The 23,257-nt window shown below is 50.4% G+C and overlaps 2 protein-coding genes across 4 annotated transcripts in view; one reads left to right on the plus strand and one right to left on the minus strand.

The window, feature by feature from the left end:
- The window catches only part of LRRC18 (leucine rich repeat containing 18), a 29,997-nt gene extending 14,977 nt beyond the window's left edge, over positions 1 to 15,020 (minus strand). The window contains exon 1 of one of the 2 annotated variants that reach the window (XR_011649061.1): positions 14,932 to 15,020. The gene's annotated coding sequence lies outside the window, so the exon portion shown is untranslated. Of the gene's footprint in view, positions 1 to 10,502; positions 10,560 to 14,931 lie in introns of those variants that run through there. The other variant, XM_004481203.4, reaches the window with a different exon arrangement.
- Positions 1 to 23,257, plus strand: part of WDFY4 (WDFY family member 4) — a 270,517-nt gene that overhangs the window by 214,136 nt on the left and 33,124 nt on the right. For both annotated transcript variants that reach the window (XM_058299130.2, XM_058299131.2), the window contains exons 48-51: positions 17,499 to 17,541; positions 18,559 to 18,678; positions 19,413 to 19,530; positions 20,441 to 20,550. In XM_058299130.2, coding sequence (XP_058155113.1) covers positions 17,499 to 17,541; positions 18,559 to 18,678; positions 19,413 to 19,530; positions 20,441 to 20,550 — 391 coding nt within the window. The remainder of the gene's footprint in view (positions 1 to 17,498; positions 17,542 to 18,558; positions 18,679 to 19,412; positions 19,531 to 20,440; positions 20,551 to 23,257) is intronic.

The following is a 23,257-nucleotide window of genomic DNA, read 5'->3' on the forward strand; positions in this document are numbered from 1 at the left end:
GATGTTGGAACAACTGGTTACCCATATGCAAAAATATTGACCGTCAACCTAAACCTTATAAAAAATTAGCCTAAAATGGATCATAGATCTGAATGTGAAATGTAAAAACATAAAAATTTTAGAGGAAAACATGAGAGAAAATATTCATGACCTTACGTAGGCAAAAGCCTGCTCCATACAAGAAAATATTGGACTTCGCTAAAATAAAACATTCTTTATGAAAACTGTTAAGATAATGAAAATACAAACTACAGACTACAAGAGAATATTTGCACTTCACATAGTCAACTAAAGAGTAGTGTCCAGAATGTACAAAGAACAATTAAAACTCAGCAGTAAGAAAATAGAAGCTATATGGAGGCAAATAAGCCCACAAAAAATTGCTTAACATCATTAGTCATTATGGAAGTGCACGTTGAAATCACTACGTGTCTTTGAAAACGTCAGAAGTTAAAAAAAAATCTGTTCGTACAAAGCGTTGGTGAGGACGTGGAACAGCTGGAATGCTCATGCATCACTGGTAGGAATGCAAAATGGTATATTACTCTGAGTAATAGTTTGTAAATTTCTTATAAAAGTAGCCATACACATATCGTATGACCCAGAATTCTCCCACTAGGTATTTACCCTAGAAAAATGAAAATTTGTGATCACATAAAAACGTATTCACTTGCATTTATAACTGCTCTATTCACAATTGTCAAAAAATGGAAAAGGACCCGAAATGTCGTTCGACGGCAGATGGGTAAAGAAATTGTGGTATACTTACAATGGAAGACTAGCCAGCATAAAAAGGACAGAACTGTTGATACACGTAACAACTTGGATGAATCTCAAAAGCATTTTGCTGAGTAAAAGAAGCCAATCTCAAAATGATATATAATGAATGATTCCATTATATGCTATTCAGGACAGGAAACAGACTAGTAAATGCCAGGCGTTAAGAGTGGGGGGCAAAGTCTGACTACAAAGGATGAGCTTAAATGAGTTGTTTGGGGTAATTGTAAAGGTGGTTACATGAATCTGTTAGAGCTCAGGGAACTGTATACAAAAAAGGTGATTTTACTATAAATAAGTGTAAAGAGTAGTTTTTAAAAACCTTAAAAACAGTTGGGATTCCATATTCAACTTCTGTCATTTGTCACCATGGCTGCTTGGTTCAGCCCAACCTGGAAATTTGCAATGTTTTATGACCAGCCCACAGCCCTGTTCTGGGCCTTAAATGTGTTCTATCTGAACACTGCTGTGTAAAGTTAAATTGTACACATGCATAGCACATGTCTTTATAGGAGGATGCTGTATGCTTTGCAGTGAACAGCTATTCACAAGGGCAGAAAAACTGCTCCATTGCACTTGAGTTAAAATCTTATTTAAAAAGAGATGGACTGAGAATAGGGGAGCCTGAGGTCTGATCTTATGTTTATCAATGACTCCTCCCTATGGTAGGATTGGCAAATTTAGCAAATAAAGATGTAGGGTGCCCAGTTAAATTTCAACTTCAGATGAACAATGAATAGTTGTTAGCATACCTATGTCCCAAATATTTCATGGTCGTGTATTTTTATTTCACCCTAATAGCCGTGTGAACAACTAGTACATCTTCCCTTGTCCATTAGCCCTTTGGTACAAACTGAAGCCTCCATGTGCTATTCCGTGCTTTCATTCATTTGGTCACTCATTGGATGAGTATATTGACTGCTCACTTTGCACCAAGACTCTGTGCTATGTACAGGTAAGCAATAAACCAGTCCTCAAGCCCGAGGAGACAAATTCTAGAATACCACTAATTCTGGCCACCAGATTCCCCTGAGCACCCAAAAGCTTGGGTTGTCTTTGGTGTTTCTTATATTTAAGATATGTCAGGGAGGCCGGACACACCAAAGCTTGGGCTAAGGGTACCCTGGATGCTCAGGGGTGCTTCCAGGAGACTGGACAGCCAGTGGGTTCGGCAAGCTGAGCCCGCTCCCCACAGCCCGCTGACCGAGTGAGAAGGAGCCCTCCCAGCTCTGATTAATGATGGCGAGGAAACAGCCTGGAGCTGTCTGCAGAGTACTGCTCCATTAAGGGGCCTTTCTCCAGCAGGCCCTTTGGCTCTGAGCCTGCTTGTTAAAAACCCTGCAAGGCAGAGCAGGAGGCTGGCTGGGATAATGCACTTCGCCTCCTCCCCAGTGGGCCTGGGTCCCCAGACAGCCCCAGGCCAGATGGAGCAGAAGCAGGCCCCTCCCCTTCAAGCTTCTTTGCAGGGCCACCCTACCCCGGGCTGGGACTCCTGCTCGTGATTGTGGAAGGCAGGATTGCAGGGGGTGTTGTGTTTTCCGGAGTCCATCCTGTTTCCCTAAGCTGCTGAGGACCACTAGGAGCAGGCCAGTACCAGGATCCCATTTTGGGGGTACCAAAACTAGAAGAGCCTTGCTCCCATTCACGTCCGTGTGGCCAGTATCCTGCCCAGGCCTGCCCGCGGAGGAGGGCAGTGGTGGTGGTGAAATACCCATGACAAAGATGACCTTTTGATGCAACCCAATCTGATTAGGTGGCCCATCATTATCAATTCATAAATCCTCAAATGTCAGATGGGGCCAACTCATACAAGGGAGGCTGACAATTATAGAAAGAGATTAGATGGATAGATAGATGGCAGATAGAATGATAAATGGGTGGATGGATAGATGATAGTCGATAGTGAATAGATACATAGACAGACAGATAGATAGTAGATAAAATGATAAATGGGTGGATGGATAGATGATAATAAATAAGTGAATAGATAGATAGATGCATGGATGGATGAAGATGGATAGGTGGATAATCAATTCCATTTTCCTATGAACCACCTAGAAACCCAAATATGAGAGGTTTCCAAATCTAATGTGTCTTCTTGTCTCGTACAATTGGCTTTTATACTTTGGAAAAACTGGACCAGTTAATAGGACTTTAATTTCTAATTAATCTTTCTAGCTCATCATTGTGAATCAAACAGCATGGTGGGGCACCCCATGGATATCTAAATTAAAAACATAATGGCAGCCTATCAAAATATTTGCAAGCATTTTTCTGTTTGAAGATCATAACCATAGCCATCCTCATAGAATATACCTGGTGCTTCACACTGATGTATCTTTAACTACATTTGTAAAGAAGGCTAACTTTGTTTCTGCAAATCTGATATCTCTACGTATTTTGCCAACATGATCTCACAATAATTATTTCATTTTCTTTTGACTGATATCTTGAGAGATGGGAGAGGTGCACAGTAGAACTGAAACCCCAAAGTCGCTGCCAATTTACAGCTAGTTTGGGGGACTAACTTCATTCCTTGTGGTTAAGAAATAACTTTTGCATGTGAGCCACCTCTCAAGAGAAAATAGGCAAATTCCCCTCAACAAATTCACTCATTCAAAAGTAATTGCACTCTTTCTCTTTTCCAATCTTCATGAGACCCGACGGCTGGATTTGTGTAACCACTTCCCACGTAACTTCAGATGTTGTTCTCTGGGCCCTCCCCACGACAGGACTGCTTGCTGCAAAGCGAGGCAGAGCTATAACCTCACAGGTGCAGTGAGGGGGGGAGGTGACCGTGGGTGCCAGCTGCGGGGGCGTGTGTCTGGAAGCTCTGGCCAGCCCTCTGAAAGCAGCACTGTTTCTTGACTCAGGTGTAGCCTCTACAGGGAGGTGGGAGAAAGAGTTGCCACTTCTCCAGTGCCCTCTCTGGGTGCTGCTTGCTTTACAGTGCTACCTGGGATTTGGGAAGGGCTTTTATTTTTTCCATTAGCTACCCCACCTGTGTCACACTGGAGCCCTCTTTCCTAGAGGGAGAAGGACAGATCGCTGGGAAGGGGACAGATTAGACGCAGAAAGATTACTGGGAAACGCACAGCAGTAGCTCCACAGAGCTCTTGGAAATGTTGGTGGGGAACCACTGGGCAGAAGAGGTATGCAGAAAGCCAGGGCAGAAGGCTTGCAGGGATTCCACTGTTTTGGGGGTTCTGACACCAATTTTAGAAATGCTACAAAATATTAAGAGCCATCAATCACATCACTGATTGTACAGAAATACCAGCTGCAAGCATGCTGCTGGGCTCTTCTTGTATCCCTCATTTCCAGCACAACTGTGCAAAACGGCAACCCTATTTTTAAAACAAGGGGATTGTTTGTCCAGAGGAGTCACGTGACTTCCACAAGGTCACAAAGACCACAAAGAGCACAGCCAAAGTCAAACCTCCACGTGAAGGCCGCGGAAGCTTTTGCGCTCTCCCCCGCTCTCTGCCACCTCCCTCCTCTCCGGGGCTGTGGCCTTGGCTCCAGCGGTTCCCCCCACCTCCCCACTGCAGGCAGAGGATGGTATTCTGGAACCCTCCAACGGTCACACCCACCTGCAGCAGGAAACGAGGGCTGCTGCCCCACCCTCCCCACCCCCGCCTCCCCAGGAAAGCCTGTGGCCATTCAGTGTCCTGTGGACTCCCTGGCATTGGACCAAGGAGCATCACAGAGGTCCCCGGCTCTGGCTGACCAGAGGCTCGCTGACGGGCCTTTTCACCTGGCCTGAGTGAGCCTAGGAACTGGAATGGCTTTTCAGAGCGGAACGGAGCCTGCCCCACTAAGCAGCTGGCGTCCTTGATGGAGACTGAGGAGGGGATGCTGTGTCTGGCCAGAGTCCCTGCGGTTAGACCTTCTGAGGGACCACATGCAAATCAGGGTCCCCAGAGAAACTGGTTCACTCTGGCCCATTCCTTGCTCGCACCACTGCCCAGGGCCAAGGAGTAGGGCTCCCATTTTCATTGATACATTTACCTGTGTGTGTGTATCTAAATATGTAGGAGTATTATGAATTTTCATGGTATTTTAGCAGCATTAATGGAGTCATTTAACTGTAGTAGCTTGATCGTGTGGCCGGGGGTGGGAGGGGGTGGCAAGCAGTTTAAAGGGCACAAGTAAAGGCACAGATCAATTCAATTAGTAAGCCTGTACCCAAGCGGGCAGTGATGGGGATAGGAAGTGTCGCTCCGTCCACCTAGTGCCCCCGTGGTGTGAGCTCCGTGTAAGTCAAGTGTGTAAAGACTCGTGAGCCAAGAGTGTGAGCTGAGAGTGTAAAGACAGCTTTTTCGTGGTGTATGGCTGGAACAGTGATCAAGTCACCCCTGCTGCTAGCAGCAGGAGTCCGTTCCATCCCTGCAGGGTGGGGGCTGCTGGGACGACCCGGGGAGCCGCTGGCACGCCCCTGGGAGTTTGCTGTTGACCATGTGAGCACCCTCTCAAATCTAACGCCTTGGAATGTGTACCTCCCCTGTTCCCAAACAGCAGGGCGCTCCCAGGCATGGAGGTGGTGATGCTGTCACCCTGGAGAGGCCCACGTGCCTCTCTTCACCAACCCACTCCTGTTGGCCGTTTCCTGCAATCCCAGGACTGCCCGCTGAGGTCGAGCCTCGCTCCCACTGTGCAGGCCAGGAAGCCGGCGCTCAGAGAGGTTTGAGGGGTGGTCTGGGGTCACCAGCCAGCTTTGTGCCCGGGCTTTAGGGCTGAAGGCTCTTCCCCTTATCCCCTGCCTGCCCCCATGTCAGTAAAGCAGCAGATGGGCTTGTCTGTGTGGAAATGATCATGTGCTTGTGGCGCTCATCGGGTTAATCTGATCGTTGCAGCTCCAAGTATCTGACTGGGTGTTACACAGGCCGTGCTTTGTCTGCCCCGACATTGTTTACTTCTGTGTCCTCAGCTCCAGTGTGGCTGTGCTCGGGAGCTGCCCGGGGGGGGGCGTTAGCTGCCAGACTGCCCCTTCCCCCTTGTGGATCATAAGAACTCAACTTTTATTTGGAGCAAAAGTTCCCAGGGGGTCACATGGCTCAATAACAAAAGATTATGATTTCTTATTGGTTTCACTGCATCTATTTTGTAATTCTGAATGTCCTCTGTGTTAATTGGATTTGTTAAAGGAACAAAAGGGAATAGGTGCCTTACAATTAAAATAAAATATTAAGATTATTAGCTCAACGAACAGACTAGCATGCCTTGCTCATTAGCCAGCATCTTCCAAACACACCAGCCAACCTCAGCCCGAGCGGAAGAGGGAGAACAGAGGCCCGTGGGCTCTAAGCCCCCGGGGGGAGTGTTCATTCCCCGTCAGTTGCCGGGTGTTAGACGCCACTGTTGCCCGACAGGAGGGACTTCCTATTCCTCTCCTAGCCATTCCTCCTTCTACAGAGGAGGAACCTGGGGCTCTGACTCACTGCTTGCCAGGCGACCCCAGCTCCCTGCTCGCCATCCAGGTGCCCCTGCACCGTCTCTCACCTGCCTGCGCCTTGGCTTCTGCTGCCGTGGACGGGGGTGATAAAGCGGCTGCTTCTGGAGCGGGGCAGGCGAGAGGCTCCTGGAGACTCGGGCTGTGAACTGGTGGCATGGCTGATGGATGGCAGAGCCGGCGCTCCGGGGTTCTGGCCCAGGCCAGGATCATGGGTCTCTGGCGATGGCTCTGTGCCGGGCTGCAGGCTTTGGGCTACTTTGTCCCAGGGGACAAGGACACCCCTGGCTCTTCAAGGCACATGAGACCCCACCCCCCCATGGCAGGGCCACCCTGCACACCGTCAGGCAGGGGGTCCTCGCGGGGTCCAGGGGTCTGCTATCCTCCTGTGTGTGTGCACCGCACACCATCGGACCTGGTGAGACGCGCAAGCAGCCGCCGCGGCGCAGACCCCGATGCGGGTCCCGGAGGGCAGAAGGACGCTGGGTGCAAGCCCACCGCCTCCCAAGTTGTGGGACCCCTGAAGGGGGCAGCGCAAACCCACTCCAAGGGAGCAGCTAGACCTCCTGGGCCCTTGTGAATTCATTCATTCATTCGTTCGTTCAGTGATGTTTCTGGAGCCCCGACTCTGCGCGAGGCATGGTTTTATGCAGTGAACAAAGCCGAGCCCCTGCTCGTGTTCTAGGAGAGAAGACAAAACAGGCAGGTGCACACGTACCCCTGGGGGGTGGCGGGGGTGGTGAGGAGGTGCGACGAGAGAGGCCTGCAGAGGAGAGAGGGTGGCGGTGGTGTGGGCGTTGGGGGGCTGTCTGAGCAGACTCTAAGGGAGTGAAGTGTCAGGGAGAGAGTGGGGGGCCCTTCAGAGGGAGGAGGCATCGCCCTGAGGGGCTTGAGGCTGTGGAGAGGGCAGGGAGACAAGAAGAGGGGGGAGAAGGTGGGAAGGAGGGAGCAAGATGGAGGGTGAAGGAAGGAAGGAAGGATGAAGAGAGGAAGGCAGGGATGGGGGAAGAGAGGAAGGTGGGGGGAGAAGGCAGGGAGGGCAAGAGGTACGGCAAACGCCAAATAAAAAGAGGGCAGGCATGCTCTGACTGTTTCTCAAATAATGCTCCAGTTGTTCTGAGAAAACCCCAGGCATCTGCAGCCAAGAAGGGCGAGCGGTGCCCTCCTCTTGTGTCTACCCGAGACAGGCCCGCCCAGCCCCGAGGCTGGCACTGCCCGTGTGGCGCTCTCTGACGGGCTCTGGGGTCCCCCCCATGCGGCCAGCCCATGGAGCGGGGGCACCGGGCAGTGCAGACAGACTGGGTTAGAAGCTGCCTCTGACACGTGGGGCCACGGTCAACCCGCTCATTCTTCTCCCTCGTCTACACTCACCTTGCTCGGCTACACTCGCTGTCCTGGCGATCTCAAGCAGCCTCAGTGTTTTCAAGACCATCTTTCCTTTAACACTCCTGCGCCTTGGTTTCTGGCCTGGACCTCTGTCCCCGATTCCAGGCTCATGTGCCCATGCCTCTTTAACAGCCCTAATGTCTCCCGATATCTCGAGCTCAGCACGTCCAAAGGGAGCACCCCGTCAGCCTGCTGCACCCCGTCCTTCTCCCTGTCGACAGCCACGGCACCCTGAAGCTGCTCGGGCCCCAAATCCCAGCACGGTCCAGCAGGAAAGCCTGTAGGGTCTGCCCCCAAAATATACCTGGGCCCGCCCATTCCCCCCCACCCCTCCCACTCCACCCCCATACAGGTGACCCCTGGCCGAGCCTCCCTCCCTTCTCGCCGGATGCTGGCGTGGCCTCCTGCCTGTCCCGCCCCTGCTTCGGTCCAGGGCCCACCCTCTGATCCCAGGCCTCCAGCCACCCCCGTTTCACTCAAGCAGAGGCCAGGGGGCTTCGGGGGCCCCCATGGCCGCCCTGTGCCCCTCAGTGCCTCCCACCCCTCCCCCACCCACCTGCTGCACCCGCCCCGCGGCCCTGGCGGTCCCTCCAACTGGGATAACTGCCTGTTCTGGCTAAAATTGTGATTAGAGCATACCCTATAAATACCTTTAAGTACAATGGGATAAATATAAGTATTTTAAATTTTGTACTGGCACCAAACATACATTTCTATCGTAAACAATAGGGCATTCACAGCCGTGAATTTTTTTTTAAAGAGACATCCTAATTGTAGTGTATCAGCTTCTGATGGAAACTTTTTGAAAACGGAGCGATCATCTAAAATGAGAGATTCTAGGCCATACTACCACTTCAGTTGTGCTACCTTTTGTTCCTGATTTGTCTGGATACTGTATTTAGTCTTCTCAAAACCAGTAGTTTGGAGCCCTTAATTTTTAGATTCTATCTTACGTGATGTATAAAACGGGAAACTTTCTGTTGCCCATACAGCTTCTATTCTGGGGGGGGGGGGGGGGGGGGGAGAAGCCAAACCAAGCAAGCAAACAAATAAAAACAAGGTAATCTGCGATTGGTGTAAAATCCTCTGAAAAGGTAAAACCAGATGTCCTAACAGTGAATGTCAGGGCCAGGAAAAGGCTTGGGGGCGGGTCCTGGTAAAACCCCTCTGGGAAAGTGTCACTTGAGCTGCACCTGGAATGCTCAAAGGAGGCCCCAAGGGAGGACCGGGGTAAGGGCACCCCGGAAGATGGCGTGCCAACCGCCAAAGCCCAAGGGTGGGTGGGTTCAGTGGTGGGGCTCGAGGAGTTTGAAGAAAAGGAGGTGGCTGGAGAGCAAGGAGGGAATCAAGGACAATGGGGCCACAGGGTCGCAGGGCCACGAGAGCAGGGGCAGATGGCAAAACGGGAGCACTTGGCAGGACTGCTGGGCATCCCGTCCCAGGTCAGGCTCCATCCCTTGACAAACAGAAGCCCCTGCGTGGGTGCTCAGACCCAGCTCTGCTCCATTATCTGGGGCTGGCAGAGGGCTGGGAAATTGAAAATTGATGAGGAATGGAATTGGCAATGGCCTGAAAATCGGAGGTGACTCTGGCAGCAGGGTACCTGCCGTGCCAGTTTGAAGGAGGGCTGGGGTTCAGTTGTCCCTCCAGGTGCGGGTCAGGGGGGTGAACTAGAAAAATGGCCCATCTGTGTCTCTCCCATCACCCAGCTGATGGCTGGGAGGCAAGAGCAGGGAGAGGCAGGCGCTGGCCAGCACAGCGCCACCAGCCTCGGGGCAGCAGGCATCAGGTAGCAATGGGCATGAGATCCTTGAAGCGCCTGGAGGAAGTGGTTTGTTCCCAAGCAACAGGCACTAACAAACCCGTCTCTAAAGACACTGCTCACTTGCCACAGCCTCCTCTATTCTCCCCGAGAAGCAGAGGGGAATGCTGCAGAAGGCAGGAGTCACCCCGGGCCTGGAGTCCAGCCACAGCTCTTTCCCTCCAGAGCCATGTGCCTTGGGGTAAGTTTTGCACCTTTCTGAGCCTCACACGTGGTTCACAAATACACGAGAAGCTTCTATGCAGCAGACTCTGAGCAAAACAGTGAGCTGCAAATTGCCTTTTTTACGGTTGCATTTTGCACTTTGCAGACAATGGCGGTAATTACATAACCACTTGAGGCACTGGTTTTTATCTCCTCTGCATAGATGAGTACCTGAGGCTCAGAGAGGCGCAGAACCTGCCCCAAGTCAAAGCCCCTAAGTGGTGGGCTCCCCTTTTCCCGGGAGGCCTGCACCCTAGAAGGGGCCATGGAGCATGTCCTCTAGTAGACACTCTGAAAAATCCCTCCTTTCAAGGGGCAGCCCAGGAGGCTCAGTGGGTTCCAGCATTTAGGAAGGCCGGCAGCAGGGATTGGCTTCCGGGGCGCTCTAAACCCTGCTGCGGTTGGCAGGAGTCTCACGGGGGCTGCTGGAGCTACCTGCGTGGGTTCCAAGCCTCCTGAGGGAGCAAGGGTTTCTTGGGGGGTAACTGGTGGGGGGAAGGCGAGCTGTTTGAACACAGCTCTGCAGTGGCCCGTGGAGAAAATTGCCGGGTGATGCAGACACTGGGAGGACGTCAGATAGGATGGGCAAGCCCCCCTGCCTGCAGGCACAGCTCCAGTACCCCCAGCCTCCCCTAGCCAGCTGCCCTCCCTGCCTGGGGCGCGGGGCAGCCTCCCTCCTCTCCTGAAGGATGGACTAGCTGGTGTCTGGAGTTCGTAAATAGAGCACGCCAGGAGAACTGGCATCTCCAAAGTTGCTTACTCTTAGGAGGAGCGAGAAAAGCAGAATTTGAAGCGGTTAGTGTTTGGCAAAGGTAAAAATAAACCGATAAATGTGGCTCCACCAGAGGAGCAAAAACTCACCCTGTGACTGCCAGCTCCTCCTGCTCCAACTGGGAAACTTTGTCTCTAGGCAACAGCAGCTTGTGACCTGGAGTTAATTAGCATAATCCTGAGGCCGGCCCAGGGGTGAGAGGACAAGGCTGAGGGGGGCACCCGGCAGCCACCCTTCCCTCAGACCTGGCTTCCCACGCGGGAGGCACGGGGGTCCTGGAGCCCCCTGATTGCTGCAGTTATGGGGCTTTTATTCTGCTTTCACCTAGCAGTGGGGTGGGGGAGAACAGTAGTTTGGGATGATGCCAGCTTTTCATGGTTACCAGTCTGAAGTGGATTTTACAGACCGAGGGGGAAAAGCCACAAATGCCCCTTTAAAGCAAAAAAAAATCATAATTCAGTAGCATTGAGTCCCGTAAAATATAATTTGATTTCCTTGTAATTTGTCCAAATACATGTTTGTCATTTTGGATTTTGAGAGGGCCATTTAACTGTCTTTGTAGTTTCCTCTTTGCACCTTTTTTTTTACACTGTTAAATCAGAGTAAGAATAATCATGCAATTCTGTAATCATTTTTTCTGTTCCTATAATTCCGTTAAATGCTGATACTTTGTTACTAAAACCTACATTTTGAATGGATGCACAACACTGAATCTGGGACAATTTGCTTTCCCTGTTGTTCTCACTTTGGCACAAACAGGAATAAGGCCACAGTGCACTTGTAGTCTTTTTGTTCAGTTTTGTTTTTTCTCTTTAGACTCCCAGAAATAGTGAAAATTGGCAAAAGGGTGAAGTATTAAAATTACTATGAAACTAATAAAATAACAATGTAGAAAAACTAGAAAATATATATATAAAAATAAAAATAAAAATATTCCAAATTGCACCACCTAGATATGAATTAGCAAATAAATAAAATAAAACAAATAATTTGAAATTCAAAGTTAATTGAAGCAATAAAGGTTTTGGAAAGTACAAAAAAAATCTAAATTAAAAGATAAAATTAAAACAAATCATTGAGTTTGAAATAGAGTTAGCTATGAACATTTTAAATGCATGAAATACCATTGCTGTTTTCTGTTTTTAATCCAAAGGTAAAATAAAATAGGTAATTTAATTTAGAAAATAAATGGAATTAAATGAATTTGAAAGTGAGGATAATCAGAAAACTAAACATCACCTAAAATCCCACTACCTGGCATACATTTTACGAGAACATATATGTATAAGCACATAATTTGCATTAGAAATTAAATGAGGTAAAAACAATCAAGCCCAGGTAAGCACAAATAAAACCAATATTTTAAATAAGAAAACACAAGCAAGAGGATAGAGTAAGTCCAGTGTAAAATGCAGTTATGTCCAGGGAGGTGAAGATGGTCAGCCACCACACGTGGGAACCGAGAGTGCCTGTCATTCCACGCAGTAGAATCATATCCATCAACCATGTGGGATCTAAGCCCCCTCTCAGGATAGAGGTGGAGAGGACATCACCAACCCAGGGTCCACAGGCTGGAGGAATAAAATATGGATTAGCGTGGACTTCCTGGTATTCTACTATAGAACTATTGTGACTAGTAATAGAAGAAATTGTAGCATTGATGTGGAGAAAGTGGCCAGAGTAGTTGCTGAGGGCAGGGAGAGGGAAAAAGAGATGGCATGTGGGGGCATTTTCAGAACTTGGACTTGTCCTAACTGATATTGCAGGGACAGATGCTGGACATTATATGTCCTGCCATAACCCACTAAATGTACTGGGGAAAGTGTAAACTACAATGTAAACTATTATCCATGTGGTGCAGCAGTGCTCCAAAATGTTTTTACCAAATGCAATGATTGTGCCACGATGATGAAAGAGGTTGTTGATGTGAAGGAGTGGGGGGAGTGAGGGGATATATGGGAACCTCTTATATTTTTTAATGCAACATTTCTTGTAATCTATGTACCTTACGAAAAAGACAATTTAATAAAAAAAGAAAAAATGCAATTATGTCCATAAAACCTTATAAAATCAAAATCACTCATAATTCCAGCATCTGAAGCTAACTTTATGTTGCACAGACTTTTAATGCTCCTGGAACAACATGTTTATGGCCTGGATATCCAGTAATAATTGATTTCATTCCTCAGCTTATTGTTTTAGCTGAATGACCCACAAATTAAAATTTTAATACTTGTTTTCATGAACAAAATTTAACCCAGTCAGGAGTAAAGTTTTCGTTGTTGCGTTTTGTTTGTTTCTGTTTTCTCTGCCTTCCAGTGCACCTGGGTCAGGTTTGGTTCTGCCAGGAGCTTTGAACCACTGCCCTGGGTGCTTCCCACTCCCAGCCCAGAGGCTGCTTCCCGAGCCCCCTCTGCTGCCTCAGCTGCAGATGGAGCTCTCAGCTGTTTCACTGAGTCTCTGCGAAAATGAGGCAGCCTGCAATCCGTAGGGCTGTAGACAGCTGTTGGGTATTATTAGGTCTAGAATGGTGTGGAAGATTTCTGCATGCTAGAGAATGAGGGCAGGAAGTTATTACTTGCTTTAATGAAATATCCTGTTCAGATAGGGGAGCAGCTCAGGTCGGAAAGAATAAGCCGGTTTCCTTGTGGATTTCATTGGCCTGTGCCTTAAATCTGAAAATTGGGAGCCCAAGTTAACCCGAATTTGCTTCTGAGGAGAACAAAAGCGGGGGAGACTAGTGTCTCTTGACTTCCCTGCCTGGAAAACTTGGCTTGAGCCACACACTGCTTCCCGGGGACACCCCACAGAGGAGGATCACCAAATGCTTTCTGTGCTGGGAGACGCTCCGGAGGGAAACGCTGTGTGAGGAGCCAAAGCTTCCCGGGTCCTGAGAGATAGCCCACATCCACCGCAGACGTGTGTTCTCTGTTGGCCTAGAAGAGCCGTTTCCTTCTCAGCGTGTTTGTGTCTTCCTGCCGCCTTTTAGCGCAGACACCACAAACCCTCCGCCACCCATTAACCCATCTCACTGCGGCCTTCTAACTGTTCTGCCAACAGGAACCAGGAGAGTTTGGGGAGCCAGTGGGATCTGGAAATGTGGCTGCCTCGGCTCAGGAGCCAGGATGCCCTGCAGGCCCTCCTCGGGGGCTGTCGGGTTAATTGCCCTGAGCCCGAGGACTAGCCTGGCCTCCTGGTCCCAGGGGTGAGGAGCACAAGGGGCAGAGGCCTCCGGGTCCCCTTCTGGGCTGAGAGGATGCAGAGGTCAGCCACTGAGCCCCTTGGCAGGGACCCTTTAGCCCCTGAGGGCCTCTCGAGGGACGGCCCTACCAGCCACCTGGCCGAGAGATACGAGAGCTTGAGACATGCCTTCAGCTCATTCCCGGTGGAGCAGAGGCTTAGCAGGTGGAGCTGGTCCAAGGGAACAGAATCAAAGGCATGACAGAGGCAAACCTGGGCACGGACTTCATGTGGCTGGGGGTAGGGAAGCCCCAAGGCCACAGGAAAGGTGCATTTCTAAAGGGCATCTTAGATTGGATTCAAAATGAAGCGGCTCAAAACAATTTCTATCCATTCTCGCTGTTGACCCATGAACCTCTGGCTTGGAGAGTATTTCCATCTTGGATGCCATCCAGCTGAGCTTGGGCACCTGCCCTGGGCAGGCAGGGGTCCCTGTGCCCACCATGCTCAGCCACTCTCAGATTCAGCAGGGCACCCTCCCCTTCGCCGCTTCGCTGCTTCTCCCCGGCTTTGTTTGATTTCTTGACTTGCAGTTAGACCCCAGTTCCTCTCAACTAGACCCCAAGTTGCCCACAGGCTGGATGGTACCCTGTAACTCAGGGCTGACTCCCCCGCAAACCCGTTGGAGCTCCTCGCACTTGGGGGCAGGAGAGTAGACAGAGCAGGTAGGCTGCCTCGCAGGGCGCAGTGATCTCAGATCACGAGGAAGGGTTTAGCAGAGCCAAGGAGGTCTTGATCCCAAAGCAAGCCCCTGCTCTTGGCACCACACTCCCTGTCCTCCCAGAGTAGAAAAAGTCAACTCTTCTTTTCAGTAACAGCATATCTGCAAAATGTGCCTACTGAGGGCGCCCCCTGCCCATACCCCACCAGCCTCTTCCACCTTCACATTCCTTCTCACAGCCCATCTGCATGGTGAATAGCATCAGCCGCATTCGAAGGAAGTTCAGAGACGGCTAGCGTCTTGCCCAGTATCTGCCAACCAATAGGCGCTGGAGGTGGGTTTTAGACCCCAGGTTCGCTGACTTCAAAGCCCTTCCCAACACCGCCTCTCCTCCTCCTTGGAAGGGCTTTGCAAAGTCAGGAGCCATCCCCCTCCTTGTTTCATGAAAACCCTGGACGGTAATGATGGAGCAAGGTAGTTTATCAGTTCTTAAAGAAACGCATATAATGACTCACCAGATGTTACAACAGCCACCCAGACCATTTCAAGAGTTCTATACTTGCGTTCAGATTAGCAGGGTTTTTAGAAACGTATATGTATTTTTAAACAGAACTCACTTAGTTAGGTATCTCTGTCTGCTGGTGATGGAAGTGATGGCTCTTCTTTGGAGCTCATAGCCGGTGAAGTGGGGGCAGAGATGATGAGATGCTGATATCTTCCGTGTACCATTCTGCCTGCTGGCAGCATCACAAAAGACCATGGAGAAAATTCTAGAACCCTTCCTGCAAAGGAGGATGACAGAGGCTGTCTCTTTCTTTTCCTGCCCTCTAGCAGGTGCATTTTGTTCCTCTATCCTCATTCCCCTGCAAACTTCTAAAATAAAGTAGGAAAACTAGCAGGCTTCTCCTTGCCAGCTCCACCCCCTCCTAGTTCTGAAAAGCCCAGCACATTTAGCCTGGGTGCTAGAGGCTACGGGGGCACAGACTGAACAGGAGAACCAAAATTTCACTTGAGCCTTTGTGAACTCCGGCCCACTTTAAGTGTTTGACCCACTTTAGGCCTCCATGTCCATTGTCCTTGCCTGCCTGGATGAAATGAACCAAACAGATACTTCTTCACTTAGGGGAAAAAGGTGAATCCCATCCTGGGAATTGTTTTCTGCTCTATGAAAAGGTGCTAAAACTGGGGTGCAGAGGGGCGGAGGGCCCTGGGAGAGGCAGTCCTGGACAGAGGCTGGGCAGTGGTGCCATGGTGGGGCGGTGGAGAGACACTGCCCTGTAACGGGTACCTGCGCAGCCAGAGGTCTGAAGGACCCTGGTGTGGTCCCTGCAATGGAATTTGGAATGCGTGTGGGGGGCATGGATCGACGTGAGAAATGAAGTCGTTTGTTGGAACATCTTAAGCAAAGATCTGGTCTTGGGGGTAGAAGGAGAGGCTCGTGGAGACAGAACGGGAAAGAAAACCGAGCTGGAAGTGTAACCAGTAGATGCCATGGAGGCTGAGGAAGCAGGCTCTTGACCGCAGGGGATGAAGTCTTGCTGGGCAGAAGGGCCATTTCAGGCCGGGGGAGCCCACCTCACAACACCCTCCCCAGTCCCACACTTTGTTCAACCTTTTTTTTTTTTAAAGCTTTATTTATTTATTATTTTTCTCCCCTTGCCCCCCGCCCCGGTTGTCTGTTCTCTGTGTCTTTTTGCTGCATCGTCTTCTTTGTCCACTTCTGTTGTTGTCAGCGGCACGGGAATCTGTGTTTCTTTTTGTTGTGTCATCTTGTGTCAGCTCTCTGTGTGTGCGGTGCCATTCTTAGGCAGGCTGCATTTTCTTTCGTGCTGGGTGGCTCTCCTTACGGGGTGCACTCCTTGGGCATGGGGCTCCCCTACGCGGGGGATACCCCTGCATGGCACGGCACTCCTTGGGCGCATCCACACTGAACATGGGCCAGCTCCACACCGGCCGAGGAGGCCCGGGGCTTGAACCGCGGACCTCCCATGAGGTAGACGGACGCCCTAACCATTGGGTCAAGTCCACCTCCCTGTTCAACTTTTAAACTCTTGCTATGTGATGGATCCAAAGTGGTATTTCAGTAGTGTGGTTGGTATTTTAATTATATTTGTAGGAGGGTCAATTGGGACAAAACTTTTACGAGCACGTTGGCCACCTGCGGCCAACTTGAAAGTGCTGATACTGCCTAACTCACTCCTAGAACCACTGCTAAGACTCGAGCTCCTGGAAGCTGCCCCAGAATGTTGCACCAGCTAACATGAAAGAAGCAAGAGGGGCTTTATTCAAGGGCTCATGCAGTTGGGGAAGGAGAACCGATCTCACTCAAGGAAGGCAGGGATGGTTGAGTTTCCTGTTAAGGGCAAGGGAGTGGAAAATGCTGCTGGGCCATCTGGTGGAAGAGGGGAAGGGGAGGCTGAGGGGATGAATGTGATACTTGGAAAAGCTAGTGTTCAAACTTGTTTTTCTCTCTGGTCCAACAGCTGCAAGTTTAGTTTCAAGGAGATTAGGGCAGTGGGAGGGCAGGGGGATGGTCAGGGACATGGCCAGCAGCCCGGTCAAGAAAAAGCAGTCTCGGTCCATACGCTCCCAACAGGAGGCCAAGGGGGTCCTGGAAATACTGTTTGTGAGAACCAAGCCCATCGCAGGGGCCTGGCTCAATCAGTGGTGCCTGAACCATGGAAGGCGGCGGTCGTGCTGCCATGGAGACGGACGAGCTTAAGTCAAGCAAAGCGGGGCAGGGTGGAGAGCTGGGTGTGCCAGATCATCCTAGGGAGGTTGAATTTTTAAAAACCTTGTGAAAGCAAATATGCAGACACGTGGGGGAAACTTCTCGGAATGATGCACGCACCAGCAGCTGGAACTGTGGCCATCCTTGTGGGGGACAGGAGTTTGGAGCCTTGGAGTCTCAGCCTTCCACATGGCTTACGCTGTTTTTTACCACGGACGTTATCTGGGCTTACTGTGGCTGTCAGAACAAATGACCACAAATGGCGGCGTGGCTTAAAGCCACAAAAACCTGGGCGATGGACAGTCGGCTGCGCTGGGCCCAGAAGCCCTGGTGTGCTGTGGGACGTCGGTGCCTTTACAGAAGGCCCCGACCACCCAGAACCCCCAATGTGCTCCTTCCTCCCTCTTGCTGAGGCCTGGAAAAGTGTGGTCACCATGTGCTTTCTGTCCACAGGAAACACTCTGGCTCCGACAGGACCGTGCTGCACAGGTGGCAGGTACGGTGACTCCTGGGGAGGCTCCCTGGGAAGGCAAGTCAGAAAACATCAGGCCCTGACAGGGGAGAGGGAAAGGACGGGGATTACCCCAGGGCCTCAGAGGACAGCCGTGGGGGAAGGAGGGGGCACCTGGGGGCTGCTTGTGCGTGTGTGTGCGCATGTGTTATGCACCGTGTGTGGTCTGTGGGGGTGTGCCTGTGTGAACATGTGTGTGTTTGTGTGTGTTGTGCACTGTGTGTGAGTACGGGGTGTGTGCAGGTATGAACGTGTGTGTGCGAGCACATGTCTGTGTGTGACGTGTGCATGTGTGCATGAACTGACTTTATCTACCTCCCGGGTTCTCAGTGAAAGGAAAGGATCCCCGGGGGGCAAAGCCTGAGATCACATGACAACAAGAAAATAGCTCTGGGTCACTCAATTCCAAAATCCTTTCCCAGGGAAGGGCCAAGGGAAGGGGAAACGGTAAGCATGCAGGCTGTATTGGAGATGGCAGCTCTTCCTGGATTGCTGGCTCACCCACTGCCCTTGGGGAATTTTTCGCCAATCCTGTCCCTTTCTCTCTCTGTGACCAGATGCCTTAAGGCTGGAACCCAAGAGGCAGGGTCAGGGAACAGGCAGCTCCTGCAATCCTGGAGGAAGACAGCACTGGGAGGGCCTCTTGTTCCTGCTGAGAGGTTTCCAATATAAATGGGCTGGCAGTCAGCTTTCCCACAGCGTTTGTGCTATTAGTTTAATCAACTTTTGAGTATCACATCCAACCGTTAACATGAAAAATGTCTTATGCTTGGTTTTGGCTGAGCTGTATTTTCATTTTCTGGCAGACTTAGCTTCCTAAATACCTTTGCTTCAGTTCCTGCCCAAGGGCAGTGCAGCCCTGTGCTGGCTCATGTTCCTGTGCAGGAAGTGTGGGCAGCAGCCCAGGGTCAGGACCTCCTGCTGAGGACTGAGCCGGCCCTCTGCGGCCCTTAGGAAGGTGTCAACCCCATTCCGGCTCTCCCCTCTCTGTTCTTCTGGTAGAAGAGGGAAATCAGCAACTTCGAGTACCTGATGTACCTCAACACGCTGGCTGGGAGGACCTCCAATGACTACATGCAGTACCCGGTGTTCCCCTGGGTTCTCGCCGACTACACCTCGGAGGTAAGCCTGGCACAGGCGGGAGGCTTCCGGGCCGGGGCAAGCAGGGCAACGGGCAGCGCCTTTGCTGCAGGGCGTTTTCCATTAAGAAACCCAAACCCTGGGACGTGAGCAGCAGCTGCTCCACTGACACAAGACCATCTCCGCTAAAAGAACGTTTCCCTAAGGACACAGGATCCCTGGAAAATTCTACATTTCTCCCCTGTGCTGTATTCCCAAGGGCAAGACAAGAGACCATTTCACGTTTCACTGCCCAGGAAGGAGGGGAGCCTGCAGAAAGAGGAGGGCGTTCCTCTCACTGCCCCCCAAACCAGATTCCTTCCAATTTCTTGGGAAAATCGCTTTGATTCTAAGCAAAGACCCTGCACTAGTCAAGTAACTTGCTCTATGGGGGCAGGCGGCAAGTGTTCCGCAGAACAGGAATTCTTTTTTCAAGTCTTTCTGGTACCTGGTGGCGATCTTTTGATTGGGTCAACTTGGAACAGGTTCAGCATGCACTCAATCTTTCTTCCTCTTCTCTTGCCTCTCTCCCCTATTAAGCCTTTGTGGATCACTGGCTCTGGGGCCATAAAACCCCAGCAAGCTTGCTAATCACCAGAGGAGGGTCAGGCCAAATGGCAATAAACCTATAAAAGGAGCCATAAAACTAAGCAGGAAGGCTCTGGAGTCTCCATGGGGCACTGAGGCCCTGGGGGTGGGGGAGGGTTGTTAACTCCAGCTGCATGTCTATCTTCTAGACATTGAACTTGACCAATTCCAAGACTTTCCGGGATCTCTCGAAGCCCATGGGAGCTCAGACCAAGGAAAGGAAGCTGAAATTTATCCAGAGGTTTAAAGAAGTTGAGAAGACTGAAGGTGGGTCGAGCCCATCTTGGTTTTTCAAATGTTAGCTGATAATTCAGTCGGTCACAGGCCATTATTTTGACTAGGGAGCTCTCTAATCCAAGGGTTTCTTCTGGGCTGCTGTGAGAATCACCTAGAGAACAATTGGGAAAAAAAAAAAAGAATCACCTGGGGAGCTTTTTTTGAAAATGCTGGTGTCCAGGTCCCACTGGCTTTAAATAGTCTGTGACAGGAGTAGCCCGGATGACTTTAATGGGCAGCCAGGACTGAGAACTCTGGCACTTAGCACCCCTAACTCCACACCTAGGGGCAGGTGAAGTCAGAGAGAAATAGCATTCTATCAGCACTTTCTATCTGCTAGACTCACGTCAGGCTGCTTTCATATATACAAGCATCTCTTTCTCAGAGAAGGAGCTTGAAACTCAGGACAATATAAGCAACTCGTTTGAGATCACATAACCTATACATGGCAGAATTTACTTTTGTCCGACCCTAAAACCTATTTCCCTAACTTTGGTCATCTGGCCACCTTTATCATTTTTGCAATACCTATATGCCAACTGTACTTTTATTGCCTGAATGTTTTCCTTTAGTGTTTTACTCATTTCTTAACCCTTAATAAATGTAATTTAAAAGGAGTTTTCCATTATGCATTTGATGCTAGCTATAGTAGTTCTCTCTAACACAGAGAAACATATAGACAACTATTAAAATAAGGAACGTCCATCCCCGGGAAGGCCTGCTCTGCCCTGAGGCCCTGCCTTTAGTGAGTCGGTTTCTGGGAGGATCAGGCGGCTCCTGCAGCATCCTTTACGGTCCCAGCCTCTGGAAGGCTGCCTGGCCTCTGGTCAGGACCACCGCTGGACGAAGAGCTGGAACTCACGGGGGCCCAGGAGGCTCAGGCATGGTTCTCTCATTTCAGGAGACATGACCGTGCGGTGCCACTACTACACTCACTATTCCTCGGCTATCATCGTGGCCTCCTACCTGGTCCGCATGCCGCCCTTCACCCAGGCCTTCTGCTCCCTGCAGGTGAGCCTCCCCGACACCCCCCGCCCCCCGCCAGACCCACCCAGTCCCTGTGATGTCTCCCAGACCGAGAGCTGGGCTCAGACCAGCAAGGGCCTTCCAGAATTTCATTCTGGACATTGGCTCCAGGAGTGTGGGGCAACCAGACACTGCAGACCGTTCTCCATCAGTTGTCCCCGACACTTGTCCTGCAAAGTTTGGTGAAAAGACTGAAAAAATAAGAGATATAAAGGAGGTTACTTAGCATAAGTATGTTTTAGCAGAAAAGGGAAAGCAGGAAGCTGAAAGCCTGGAACGGGAGGCAGTCAGACACTTGAGAAAGAAATACAAAGGGGGAACCGTGAGAAGAACGAGTCAAGGCATTGGAATGTACCAAAGCCCTGCTAAGTACAAGCTGAGGGGCTTCAGAGGACAAATGGAGTCTTTGAAGACTAAAACAAACAGCTAAACCAGAGAAAGAAACCATCCCACTTCCCCACCCACAAGCTGACAGATGAGCATACCAGCTTAGCGCTGCCAGACTTAGCAAATAAAAATACCCGGTGCCCAGTGAAATTAGAATTTCAGATGAACACTGAATTTTAGATAAACAGTGATTTGTTGTTTATCTGAAATTCAAATTTAGCTGGGCCGCCTGACTTTTACCTGGCAATCCTATAGCAACTGGAAGCCAGCAAATGCTGCGTCCTGAGTTGGGTGGGGTGGTCCGAGGCAGAGAGGACATTCCTGGGACAGAATCCCTCATGGGCAGCCTTGCAAAAGCCCCGAGAAGCAAGACTCTCCTGACCTCACTTTTCTTCTACTACGTGGAAGTTTAAGTTCTTTTTCTCTCTTCCCATCCAACCCCATCCACTGAGATCCTGTTTCCCAGGTCCTCGTCCCCCATGGGGAGAGCCCTTGAGCAGCCTGGCCAAAGCCCACCAGCTTAGCCAGTCCTAAAGCCGATGAACCCCCATCCAACCTTATGGCCTGACTTGACCCAGACCTCACAGTGATCCTGCAGAGAGGAAGATCTCAGTGACAGATGATGGCAGGGGCAGCTAGGTATGGAAGCTTCTAGAACCAACTCAGACTTGCTGCAACAGCCAAGCCACATTAATGAGAGCGTGAGTGTTCAGGATTGGTGTGTTGTGGCTTCATCTCATCGTGAATGTTACTCTGATCTTGACCTCGAAGACCAAAGGTCACCCTGGATCAATGTCAAAGCCAACCCTGGGCCCTGGGCAAGGAGTAGGCAAGGGTGAGACACTTTCTCCAATAAGGAGCAAAAACCCTCATCTTCTGTTTCTTGGCACGGCCTTCTCTGTACTTGACAGTGTGGTTTGTCTAGACATTGTATAACCCCTCTCCCTGGAAATTCACTCAAAAATAATAAGTGTGCTTCCCCTGAGTCTTTCTCAGGCAACAAGCATTTTAAGTCAGTTTGGTTTGGAGAATGAATGGTCCCAGAGCTGCACCCGGTGCCAAGAATCCCATCCAGATGTTGCTCATTAATCCACAAGTTGATGATGATACTGATGGATTCCATTTCTGCTTTCCAGCCAGGGAATTCTGGAAGCTTTCACAGTTTCTTACTGTGCCTTAGGTTGAATGCATTAAAGCTGGAACCCCCAGCTCTACCTGTTGCTACGGGGTCTGCTACATCGGGAGGAGGCAGGGGGAAATCAAATGGTGTCGGCTATGAGATTTACATCCTGGCTCTGCCACTTAGTGGGCCTGGGTGCTTCAGCAAGTTATTTGACCTCTAGAAATGAGGGTTACTTATACCCATCTCACTGGGCTGTCAAGAAGAGTAAAACAAGAACGTGTGGGTGAAGGCCCCAGCTCGGGGCTTGACACACTTAGGTCATCAGTCATTGTTCCCTTTATTCCTCTGCAATCAGCTAGATCCAATCTGAGCAGGCCCAAACTTGTTCAAACTGGTCTCCTCTGGTTGAAGTTCATTTGAGTTGGTCTGGGCTGCTTCAAAGCTTTCTCAACCAGCCCAGGCCAGACCACACATGTGTGCGGGGAACCTCCTCCGGTATTTGGATTAAGGCTACTGTTAAGCTAGTTTTTGCTTATTTTGCTCAGTTTAGTCCACTTGTGACAAGACCAGACTGGACTGGGATGGTCTAAACCAGTGTGAAATGGTCAGAGCAAATTTTAATTGCAAAGGGGTGATTCCCCAGTGGAAGTCTCTGATGGGCCCCAGTTTTTCTGGTTTCCACGTGGTCTGAGACAGGACCAACCATCAGAGTTGAGCCATTTGGGCTCTCCATGTGCTTCTAAATTGGTGTCCCCTTCCTACCCTTAATCTGAGCTGCTCTGGCCCTCTCTGCCCTCTTTGGATAGTCTGTGGGTCATATTTGGCCCAAGCCTTTAGAACCAGCTGAAGAACCAACAACCTTCTGCCTTCTCCTTAGACCAAAAGGTGAAGTTTAGCACTCAAGGCAACAGGCACAAAGGCTACCTCTTGGGGAAAGATCTGGCATGCCTTTGTGAGTCCTGGGACCCTTGCTGACCCTCACAGGGATGTTCTGGCATCTTCCTGAAGTCAGGTTATTTCTGCCCTGACCCCTAGAGGGCAGCCTGTTTCTTCACAAAGGAGAGGCGCCCTACTTGTTCTCAGTCCGCAGCCCAAGAGGCGTGTCACCCCCCATTGCCCTGAGCCCAGGAATGGGGAGGAAGAGAGGTGGGAGGGCACAGCACGCAGAGCAGGGAAGTGGAG

Source organism: Dasypus novemcinctus, chromosome 6 (assembly GCF_030445035.2).
Source record: "Dasypus novemcinctus isolate mDasNov1 chromosome 6, mDasNov1.1.hap2, whole genome shotgun sequence".
Classification (NCBI taxonomy): Eukaryota; Metazoa; Chordata; class Mammalia; order Cingulata; family Dasypodidae; genus Dasypus; species Dasypus novemcinctus.